The 12,035-nt window shown below is 42.5% G+C and overlaps 1 protein-coding gene across 2 annotated transcripts in view; it reads right to left on the bottom strand.

Annotated features, from left to right (window-relative positions):
- The window catches only part of SNAPC3 (small nuclear RNA activating complex polypeptide 3), a 38,402-nt gene extending 26,774 nt beyond the window's left edge, over window positions 1-11,628 (bottom strand). The window contains exons 1-2 of one of the 2 annotated variants that reach the window (XR_014301804.1): window positions 11,226-11,583; window positions 10,424-10,501 (exon numbers count right to left, since the gene is read on the bottom strand). Coding sequence is in view for 1 of the 2 variants with exons in the window: in XM_082695068.1 (XP_082551194.1) it covers window positions 10,424-10,501; window positions 11,226-11,542 (395 nt within the window). In the remaining variant the exon portion in view is untranslated. Of the gene's footprint in view, window positions 1-10,423; window positions 10,502-11,225 lie in introns of both variants that reach the window. The other variant, XM_082695068.1, reaches the window with a different exon arrangement.
- Window positions 11,629-12,035: the final 407 nt, after the last annotated feature.

Here is a 12,035-nt window from a genome sequence, read left to right as displayed (position 1 = left end):
GATGTCCTCATGGTGTCACACCAAGAGGCTCACCATGTTCATATTTACATGTCCTACTACTGGTGATGTTTACTTTGGTTAAGCTCCTGAACACCAGATTCCTATAGTAGAGAGGTAACTTTCTTTTCCTCTGTACTTGTTAAGTATTTGGGAGAAGATACTTTGAAACCATGCAAATCTTGTTTCTCCTCAAAATTTCACCCAGGGATTTTTAGCATTCAAAGGCAGATTTGTCTGCAACATTTTCTACCGTGGAACGTGCCTAAGGGTGATTCTCTGTTTCCCTCCTTCTACATTTACTCACTGGTATTATGAGGAAGACCTATCTGTCTCCTCCCATATATTTGATCATTTATACTACTATGAGCTTGCATTTATTTCATTCTGTAAGTTAAAATCTAATAATGTGGGATGCCTGGGTGGCTGAGTGAGTTAAAGCCTCTGCCTTTGGCTCAGGTCATGATCTCAGGGTCCTGGGATCGAGCCCGGCATCGGGCTCTCTGCTCAGCAGGGAGCCTGCTTCCTCCTCTCTCTCTGCCTGCCTCTCTGCCTACTTGTGATCTCTGTCTGTCAAATAAATAAATAAATCTTTTTTAAAAATCTAAAATGTAATTATTCTATCAATCTAACTGTTCTACTGGTGGCTGTTAGGAGCTCCTTTGAGTTGGAGCCTGTCTTTCAACAAACCCTCATCCCTTTTTAGGAGCATTTCCTTATTTTCTAACACTGTAAGATGGTTGAGGTTCACCTTGCACTTCCTTGTCTCAGTCTTAAAATCTAAGAGCCTCAACAAGACGGGTTTTAGAGGCCATCAGCTGAATACTAGGTGTGGTCACTGTTGGAGCAGTCAGCACTTCCAGACCTCTTGGGGGAGAAAGGTAGAAAACATAACTGTGTATTATACCACACATGTACGAATATCTGCACTTCTGTATTTTTCTGTTAAATACTTAAAACCATGAGTTTATACTGATGCTCCTAATCCCAAACTAAAATCACTCATTTAGCCTTTAACCTTTTGTTGTCACATTTTTCCCCAAAAGTGAGAAACCCCACTCCTATTATCTATTATTTGTTTGAGTCTAGAAAACATAGTTTCAGAATTGCTCATCTATACCCCTGTGAGAAACACTAAAACATGAGCAGTACCTTTTGTTTCTAGCTTTGTAACACTAAATCAAGACATGCTTTTGTAGCACTTAGGTCAGTTCTTTCTTCCCCTTCTCTCCAGTGTTGTTATGTTGTGACACAGGCTCATGGGTTAGTGTTTGGTTTTATTTTTTTAAACTTTATTTACCTATTTATTTACTTATTTCAGATTTTACTTATTTATTTGAAGAGAGAGAGAACATGAGCAAGGTAAGGGGCAGAGGGAGAAGCAGACTCCCGGCTGAGCAGGGAGCCCGATGTGGGACTCGATCCTGGGACCCCAGGATCATGACCCGAGCCGAAGGCAAACGTTTAACCAACCGAGCCACCCAGGTGCCCTTCGTGTGTTAGTTTTTATACTCTATTTGTGGGTTCCCCCACCCACACCCTGGCTGGTTTTGATTGCTTTGGGGATGTGTAAAAGACAGGTGAAACATCACTATGGTTCTAAGAATCAGAGTTATAAATACATATATGACCACACTCCCAAGAAGTGTCATTCCCTCTTCATCCCTACTAACTTGTTCCCACTCCCTTCTTACTTTCTACTCCATGCCCACCCACCCCTTGCAGGCAACCAATCTCTACATTTCTAGTTTATCCCTTCCATTTCTTTTGTTCAAATAAGCACGTGTTTGTGTATTTTCCTAAAATTTTCTATCAGTCTGAGACCTAAACAGTATAGAACAAAGAAAGCTTAATCCAAAAATGAAAAGAGTATTAGAGTAATGAGAGATTAGCTCTTAAGAAGAAAACTCTACTATAAAGGAACAGCAGATCTAAGGAGTATCCTACCATTTGGACAGAGAAAGCGTACCCAAGAAGTCGAATCCAAGAAGTCATGTACCCCCCCCACCCCAGAAATGAGATCTGCACTTTGCTCGAAGGCCATGGCTGGGACTCATTGAAGGGCAGAGAAAGTGGCTATGGTTCTCCACCAATGCAACTGTAGAAATCCAGGGTACCAGGAAAAGCTGTATGGGAGACGCATCAGGAGAGGAGCAGCAAAGGAAGGGGCTGAGCAATGGGTGCTACTGACTGCCAGGTACTGACAAAGGATAAATATTTAAAGGGCCAAGGCCCATTTTTACAGAGCAGGCGAAAAAGGTCAATTTATAGATGAGAGCCAACAAACTGATGACTTGCAAACCTACTTTCCACATGAAAGGTAGGATACACTTTTTGGGGAGGCTTTGCTTTTTTTGTATAGCAGCATCTCCTAGAAATCACCCTATTGGTTCATCCTTCCTCAACCTTTAGTAGAGCTTAAACACTCAACTATATGGACGTCCTACCCTTTTTCAACACTCTCCTATGTATGTATATTTAGGACAGTTCAAATATTTTGAATTACAAACAATGCTGCAATGAATAACCTTGTTCATACTGTATTTTCATATTATTGGGAGTGTATTCTTAGTATAGATTGCCAGAAGTGGGCCTGCTTGGATGAAAAGATAAGCACCTATGTAGTTTGTGTCAGACTTTACCAAATAACCCTAGAGAAAGCTTATATCCATGCACCTGGGTGGCGCAATTGGTTAAGTGTCTGCCTCTGGCTCAGGTCATGATCCCAAAGCCCTGGGGATCAAACCCCAGGTAGGGCTCCCTGCTCAGCAGGAATCTAATTCTCCCTGTCCCTCTGTTCCCTCCCACTGCTTGTACTCTCTCTCTCTCTCTCTCAAATAAATCTTTTTTTAAAAAAGTAAAAATAGGGGCGCCTGGGTGGCTCAGTGGGTTAAGCCGCTGCCGTCGGCTCGGGTCATGATCTCAGGGTCCTGGGATCCGAGTCCTGCATTGGGCTCTCTGCTCAGCAGGGAGCCTGCTTCCTCCTCTCTCTCTCTCTCTCTCTCTCTCTCTCTCTGCCTGCCTCTCTGCCTACTTGTGATTTCTCTCTGTCAAATAAATAAATAAAATCTTAAAAAAAAATAAAAAGTGAAAATAAAAAATAAATATAAGTTTTATAGGCACTGAGAAATCAAAAAAATTCACCTGACTCGCTTTATTGTAATATTTGCTTTACTGCAGTGGCCTAGAACTGCCCCACAAGATCTCCAAGGTATGCCGGTATTTAACAACTTTTAAAAATTTCCAGGTAGAATGGGCTGATGTTTAAGATATGGGCACCTGGGTGGCTCAGTGGCTTAAGGCCTCTGCCTTCGGCTCAGGTCATGATCCCAGGGTCCTGGGATCGAGTCCCATGTCCCGCTCTCTGCTCAGCAGGGAGCCTGCTTCCCTTCCTCGCTCTCTGCCTGTCTCTCTGCCTACTTGTGATCTCTGTCAAATAAATAAATAAAATCTTTAAAAAAAAAAAATTATGTCTGTATTTATTTATTTATTTGAGAAAGAGAGAAAACAGAGGTGCATAAGCCAGCCAAGGGACAGAGGGAGAGGGAAAGAGAATCGCAAGCAGACTCCCAGCCAAATACAAGGCCCAACATAGAGCCTGATCTCCCAATCCAGAGCTCATGACCTGAGCAGAAACCGAGAGTCCAAGTGACGAGGCCACCCAGGCACCCCTAGAATGGCTCATTTTGTTTTTTTTAGTAAACTCTAGTTTTATTATGTTGTGACCACAGAGTACTGTTTATAGTAGTTTGTACTTTATGTGTGTTACTATGTTTTCTTTGTGATCTAATATACAATCAACTCGTGGGGGTATGCCAAGTGTTCCCTAATATTCCTCCCCCTCTGCTTCTCTGCCTACTTGTGATCTCTATCAAATAAATAAATAAAATCTTTGAAAAAAAAAAAAACGAAAAAATATAAAAGGGGTTTACATGTGGCTCACAAAACAAAAACCTTGTGCAGACAACAGGCATATATAAAATAAAGTGATTCCGAGGGAAAAAAAAGTACTGGACAAAAGTATGCCAGATAAATGGAAAGGAAAATCACGCAGCTACAGCTGTCCTGATAGGAAACAGATTTCAAGCCCTGAAACATAAAATGTGACAAAGTTCACTTTTTTTTTTTTAAAAGACTTTATTTGACATAGACCAAGAGCACAAGCAGGAGAAGTGGCAGGCAGAGAGAGAGGGAGAAGCAGACTCCCCACTGAGCAGGAAGCCCAATGTGAGGCTTGATCCCAGGATCCTGGGATCGTGCCTGAGCCAAAGGCAGATGCTTAACCAACTGAGCCACCCAGGGACCTCTATATTTTTTTTAAAAAGACTTTTATTTATTTGAGAGAGAGAGAGGGACAGCACAAGTAGGAGGGGCAGAGAGAGGGCGTGGTGGGGAGAGAATTCATGCTGAGTGTGGAGCCTACTGCAGGACTCTATCCCAGGACCCTGAGATCATGACCTGAGCTGAAACCAAGAGTAGGACACTTAATCCACTGAGCCACCCAAGTGCCCACAAAGGTCACATTTTAATGCCACAAATCCCAACTGAGACAGAATACTTAGGGATACACATACACACGTGCGTGCGCACACACACACACATTCACATACATGTATGTATACACACACATACCAAATAATAGTGATCAACTTTACAGAACAAAACTATAGCACATACAAGATGCACAGCTAGGAACTCCCTAACAGTAGGACACTAATTTAATGAGAGGCATTAAATTAAATCAAATTTTCATTTGCATCTATTCTGCCTTAGTTATATCATAACTCGTTTGAGAAATTTTTTTTCTTCCACTTCTGAGTTCCACCACTTTTTTTCTTCCATTCCTCCTTTTTCTCATCATTTCTGTTCTTAGTTTCAAAATTTCAGATCCAAAATGCTTTTCTATCCTCAAATGCTTGTTTTAGTATACTCAATTTTGTTTGGAATGCAAACCTGGTTTTCTTGTTTCCTAGTTATTACCTGGGAAAAAGAGAGAGATGATTTGTATAAACAGTTTTCTGATTTTCTGCAATAAACTCCCTATGAACTCTACTTACTCATTTTGTGATACTTGTGGTGGAAGAGGGTTTTTAAGATTCCTAGTTTAATGGTACTCTTTTCTGTCCTTCTAACAAAGCCCAGGTAAACTACAATGGGTTTGTTTGTTTGTTCTGGTGGCAGGGAGAGTTGAGTTGAGTCCTTCAGTTCCGTGGCTCTCTTTTTCTTGCAGGACTCTCAAGTTCCCCTTTCACATCCTTTAAATAGTGGACAGTGCTCTGCTGGCTAGTAAAGTCAGAGGATGGGAAAAACTAAATGAAATCGCTATTGTATTAAAACTAATGTTGCTGAAGCTTTGGGGATGACAGATAAGTTTCAGTAGTGCCCATGTAGTAGCTAGCAATCACTACAATGCTCCAGTTCCTAGGAATTAGTCTTCAAGCAGTTAAAAAAATGTTCAGAAATGCTGACAGCAAGTTACTTAGCTTGGTATGGAACAAAGACAGCAGCATGTATGAGAGGAGAATCAACCTCTTTCAAGTGCCTTTTGTTGAGGTTAAAAAGTGCTCGAAGTGTATTCATTTTTATGCCATAATAAAGGGGTCATGTATTCAGATTTTGTCTTTAAGTTACTGGTGGAGAGAAGAAAGGAAGGTTTAGAGAAAGCAAAGGGATACAGATTTAGCATTTGGTACAAGTCTAATTTACTTGCAGTACTGTTCAGATTACTGCTAGTCATGTTTAAAATCTAATCGTTTCAAAGTACATCTAAATAATTCCAGCAAAATAATGCCACACTGACTCCTTTTACATTAGATCATATATAATTCACATGTCCTGTGGAAGGGACCAGAAGACAAGCAAGGAGATTCAGTCGATCTGGAAAAACAGCCAGGTGAAACGTGTCAAGTGACCTGAAAATTATTATACAATGTGGCTTAATAAAATCATTACAAGTAAACAAAAAAAAGTTATTATAAGCCAATTGGTATTTTATTAACTATAGCAAAGAAGTTTGCTTTGTTTATAATTATTAATCTCAGGGGCATCTGGATGGCACAGTTGGTTAAGTGTCCAACTCTCGATTTTGGCTCAGGTCACGATCTCAGGGTTGTGGGATTGAGTCCCACAACAGGCTCCATGTGCTCCATTGGGAATCTATTTAAGATGGTCTCTCTGTCTCCTTCTGCCCCCCAAAATAAATAAAGAAATCTTTAAAAAAAAAAAAAAACAAAACAATTAGGGGCGCCTGGGTGGCTCAGTGAGTTAAAGCCTCTACCTTCAGCTCAGGTCATGATCCCAGGGTCCTGGGATCAAGCCAGGCACTGGGCTCTCTGCTCAGCGGGGGGCCTGCTTCCCCATCCCCCCCAACCCCCCACCCCCACCCCCTGTCTGCCTCTCTGCCTACTTGTGATCTCTCTCTCTCTGTCAAATAAATAAATAAAACCTTAAAAAAAAATCTTTTTTCAGGCAATTGCTAAAAACTGCTTTCTCAAGTTTATGAAAGTTTCATTTATTCTCCTCACTCTGCAAGTATCTACTGACTTCCTATTATGTGCCAAAGTTCCAGGAACTGGGGATACAACAGTGTGTATGACAGACATACTTAATGGAACTTTTAAGTCTAGCTAGGAAGACAAAAAATTAAACAAGTATATCATGGGTGTGATGAGTATTTCTTTTTTTAAAATATTTTATTTATTTATTTGACAGAGAGAGAGAGATCACAAGAAGGCAGAGCAGCAGGCAGAGAGTGGGGGGGAAGCAGTTTCCGGATGTGGCTCCAGAACCCTGAGATCATGACCTCAGCCAAAGGCAGAGGCTTAACCCACTAAGCCACCCAGGTGTGCCTGTGATGAGTATTTCAACAGGAAGGTACGGGGGCTACATGAGCATAAAAGGGGCCTCACTGGGAGTCCACACTCCTTAAGGATGAGTAGAAGTCAGCAAGACCAGAAGGATGCAGAGGTGTTAAGTGTTCAAAGCAAAGGCCTGGAGTGAGTGCACATTCCAGGCACTGAAAACTGCAGTGTGTCTGAAGCACTGCAGACAGAGAGCTGAAAAGATCTGCAAGACCCATTCTACAGAGGCCCTTGGGAGCCACTGAGTAACTTAGGATTTTTGCCTAAGAGCCAGTGAAAGATTTTAAGAGAGACACGATGTACATTTTAGAACTATCCAACTCCATCGATCAATGACAGTTAAAGAGCACCAATGGAAGCAAAACAGCACAGTAAGCTTAGGGGCAATACACAGATAGGGGAGTCTGGACTCTCAATGAGCTTTCAAAAACTTCAGAAATATTACAATTGGAGTTCTGGACATTACAAGGGAATCTATTTCCTAAGGGAGGAGATTGGCTATAGTAATGTGGAAAGGAATCTATGGCTTCAAATAATGGAGTTTTAGATGGGAAAGGGCCCTCCTGAGCCATTTGAAAGAGAAAGTGGTTGAAAAGAACTCTGGAAAGGCAGATTTGGACTCTAAGTGGAAAGTTTCACATGTCTACGTAAGGAATCTAAAATCTGCCATGGAGGAGAGGTACGCCATTGGGAACTTCTCAGCAAATGAGCATGCTCAAGTGGCAGCACAGATGAGTAAATCAGAAGAGGAAAAAACTAGACCTAGGAGAGATGGGAGGCATTCCTGGTGCTCCAAGTCACTAATGTACACATTAGCAGTGGGGATAAGGAAAAGAGATTTAGCAATTATAAAAGAAACCAAGGTGGAATTGAAACACCCAAATTTTCGAGGGGGAAAACAGAAAGGATAGGATCAAAGTTTAAAAATGATGAGGTGGTGTGAAGCGGACTCCAAACTGGAAATGATAAATGTCACCATTACACACACATTTTCTCTATAGTACTATCACAGCACAGCGTTTCTCAGTGTGACTGGCAGACCAACACTGATCTGAGAGCTATTTCTTCATTCAATCAGTAGAAACAATGAAAGTACGCATTTAGAAAGTCATAGTAATGAATTTTACTTTGAGTATGAATAAAAATTTTACTATTGAGTTTAATAATAAAATATAATTGGAAGTAACAGTTGAATTCAATAAAGTTGCACAATACAAAACTAATGAACCGAAATTGACTGTATTTCTGTACACTAATAATAAAGTAGCAGAAAGAAAAATTTTTTAAAAATTCCATTTACAATTTCACCAGAATAAAATACCAAGGAATAAACTCAACCAAGGAGGTGAAAGACCTGGATTTTGAAAACTATAGAACACTGATGAAAGAAACTGAAGCCAACACAAATAAATGGACAGAAGAATACTGATAAAATACCCATATTTCCCCAAATAACCAACAGCCTCAAGGCAATCCCTATCAAAATACTAATAGCACTTTTAACAGAATTAGAGCAAATAATATAAAAATTTGTATGAAATCACAGAAGACCCGGAACAGCCACAGCAATCTTGAGAAAGAACAAAGCTGTATGTATCACAATCCCAGATTTCAAGATATACTACAAAGCTGTAGTATACACAAAACACACACATAGACCCATACAACAGAACAGAGAACCCAGAAATAAACCCACACTTACACAGTCAATTATTCTACAAAGGAGGAAAGAATATACAATGGGAAAAAGCCAGTCTCTTCAACAAATAGTGCTGGGAAAACTGGACAGCTAACATGAAAAGGAATGAAACTGAACCACTGTCTCACACCACACACAAAGAATAGATTAAAGGATTAAAGACCTAAATGTGAGACCTGAAACGTAAAACTCCCAGAAGGAAAACACAGGCAAAAATCTCTTAGACATCAGTTTTAACGATATTTTTCAAGACATCTCAGGCAAGGGATGGGACAACTGTGTGGCTCCGTTGGTTTAAGTGTCCACCTCCAGCTCAGGTCACGATCCCAGGGTCCTGGGACTGAGACCTGCACGCGGCTCCCTGCTTAACCGGAAGTCTGCTTCTCCCTCTGCCTGTACTCTCCCTGCTTGTGTGCTCTCTGACAAATAAATAAAATAAAACCTTCAAATAAACAGAACAGAATAAACTCTTGGGCCTATACCAAAATAAAAAGCTTTCATATAGCAACAAAAATCATCAACAAAAAGGCAAACTACTGAAAGTGAGAAGATATTTATAAATGATATATCCAATAAAGTGTCAATATCCAAAATAAAGAACTTATACTAAAAAAGGAGAGGGCCTGAATAGACATTTCTCCAAAGAAGACATACACATGGCGAACAGACCTAGGAAAAGATGCTCAGTATCACTAATCATCAGGGAAATGCAAATCAAGTGGGGCTTAGTGGCTCAGTCATTCAGCATCTGCCTTCTGTTCAGGTCCTGATCCCAGGGTCCTGGGATTGAGCCCCACATCAGGCTCTCTGCTCAACGGGGAGCCTGCTTTTGCCTTTCCCACTCCCCATGCTTGTGTTCCTCTCCTGCTGTCTCTCTCTCTAATAAATAAATAAAATCTTTAAAAATCAAAACCACCAAGAGAGATCACTAATTAGTCAGAATGGCTAAAATCAAAAAGTCAAGAAATAATTATTGGCAAGGATGTAAAGAAAAAGGAACCCTTGCACACTGTTGGTAGGAATTAAATTGGTGCGGCCACTGTGGAAAACAGTATGAAAGTTCTTGAAAAATATTAAAATATAAATACCATATGATCGAATAATTTCACGACTAGGTACTCATCCAAAGAAAGCAAAAACACTAATTCCAAAAGATATATACATTCCTATACTAAGGCATTATTTACAATAGCCACGATATGGAAGCAACTCAGGTGTCCATTGATAGATAAATGGATTAAAAATTGGTGTGTGTAATGGAATACTACTCAGCCATTAAAAAGAATGAGATCTTGGAGTGCCTGGGTGGCTCAGTGGGTTAAGCCTCTGCCTTCAGCGCAAATTATGATCTCAGGATTCTGGGTTCGAGCCCTGCATCGGGCTTTCTGCTCTTCAGGGAGCCTGCTTCCCCCCCCCTCTCTCTGCCTGCCTCTCTATTTGTGATCTCTCTCTCTGTCAAATAAATAAATAAAATCTTAAAAAAAAAAAAAGAATGAGACCTTGCCATTTGCAATACCATGAATGGACCTAGAAGGTATTATGCTAAGTGAAATAAGGCAGACACAGGAAAACAAATACTATATAATTTCACTGATATGTGGAATTTAAAAAAGAAAACACACAAGCATAAAAAAGCTGTATTTAGGTCTAAATGACCATGACTGAAACTTACTGAATGGCTCAGCAATAGAGAAAGACTTGCTGCAGGTATCTCAAACACACACAGCTAAAGCAAATTCCGTCAAATGTTAATGGTTCGATTTAGCGGGTGCGGTGATAACAATTATGTACTCTTAACTCATCAATACTATAACGTTGAAAAAATATTTAAATAAGTATCACATAATAAAAGGAAAGTCTTCCGTACCCTAAAGTCACTAGGTCAGTATTCTCGGGGATGACTTCGGGATCCTCACCCTCCTCAAGGCACTTCAGTTTATCAAGGCTAAAACATAAACAAAAAAAAAAAGCAATCACCCTTCCAGACCACAACGAGTCAGGGTTGTGTCCTAAATACATCATTAAACAATTAAGAAGTCAGATAAAACCCAGCAGGCGGGGCTCAGAGGAGGCCGGAATTCAGGACAATGACATCTGTGCGGATTTTCGACAGAGAAAAGGATACATGGCCGATTGATGGCTGGTGGCCAAATACTGTTAAACGAAGAAAGAGATCGTTAAAAGTTTGTGTTTTTTTTTTCCACCCTATAAAAGCACTTTGGGGCCCTTTATGCCTCCAGCATACCTGGAGGTCCCCAAAAGTAACCACGATTAGTCAAAGGGTTTAACACTCCTCTGATTAAATCTCCTTCCAGCCTCATCATTACTAAGGCTCCTCCATTGTCAAAGTGTCTTGTCAATGGCAGCAACACATCGCCTTACTCTGATGTTTTTTCAACATTATCAAGCACTTAAAAAATTAACCAGTAGAAAAATTAAGCTTTTATGCAGCTCTCCCGTCCCCAACTCCCCGAACTTGCGCATTCGGATCACGGGACTTCTCCGGGGGTTCCAGGAAGGCTCGAGCAGCTGAGAGGTTTGGAAGGGCGGTCCTCTTACCCCTAAGGGTAAACCACAGGCCCTCCCAATCATGAGTCTCAGAGTACCGCAGGAGCAAGGCTGCACCCAGGTTTGCTCTAAGCAACAAGAGCCCTCGGCCCCGCACTCACCCGCACACAGTCCGCAGCTCGGCTGCTGCCTCCAGGCTGCAGCCCAGATCCCCGGCCACCGCAGCATCCTCCTGGCCCCAGTCGGTGACCCCTTGGCTCCCAGGCAACGCAGATGCCTGTGGCTCCTTCAGCGACAAATCCCTTTCCCCGCGCAACCGGCCACGCCACAGCTGCCCGAAAGCGCCCACGTGGAAAGCGCGCGTGTTCAGCTCTGGAAGCTCGTACTCTGGAAAGTTGCAGTTCTCACTGCTGGAGACCGTGTCCTGCCGGGGGTCCAGCCCGCGGCACGTTGGGCCGCCCCTGCTGCTTTCAGCCATGTTCGCCCCACTCCTTTCCCTGCAAAAGCCGGGAGAGCAAGACCTCGCGGAGCGTGATGGGACTTGTAGTTGCACTGGGCTCGGTCCGAAGAGCAGCAGGGCTGCGTAGGACAGCTTCAGACACTGCATTTCCCACAAGGCCCCGGGCCGGGCACGCCCCCGGGCGCGGCGCCGCGAGCTTCCGCGCGCAGGGCTGAGCGCATTGTTCTCCGCTCGCGGTTTTGCGGTGAGCGGTTGGTTGGGATCTCAGCCATGGGTAACCTGTGTTGTTGCGTTCCGGTTCCCCACGGTTACGTGGCATCGTTGTCTGCTAGGTAGAGCGGCCTCTGGACGCCCTTCGATCCCGTTCGTTGCCGTTGCTCGGCCCGGGATGCGGGACTTTCCCTTGGCCCCCGGGTCCGTGCGCTGCGCTGCTGCCTCAGTGTCCCAGAGCTGGAGAGACAAGGGCGGCCAGGGCTGAGACCACCGATCCGACCGGTCGTTAAAAAAATCT

This window comes from Mustela nivalis (assembly GCF_964662115.1).
Source record: "Mustela nivalis genome assembly, chromosome: 13".
Classification (NCBI taxonomy): Eukaryota; Metazoa; Chordata; class Mammalia; order Carnivora; family Mustelidae; genus Mustela; species Mustela nivalis.
This window is presented reverse-complemented; position numbering and strand designations above follow the sequence as displayed.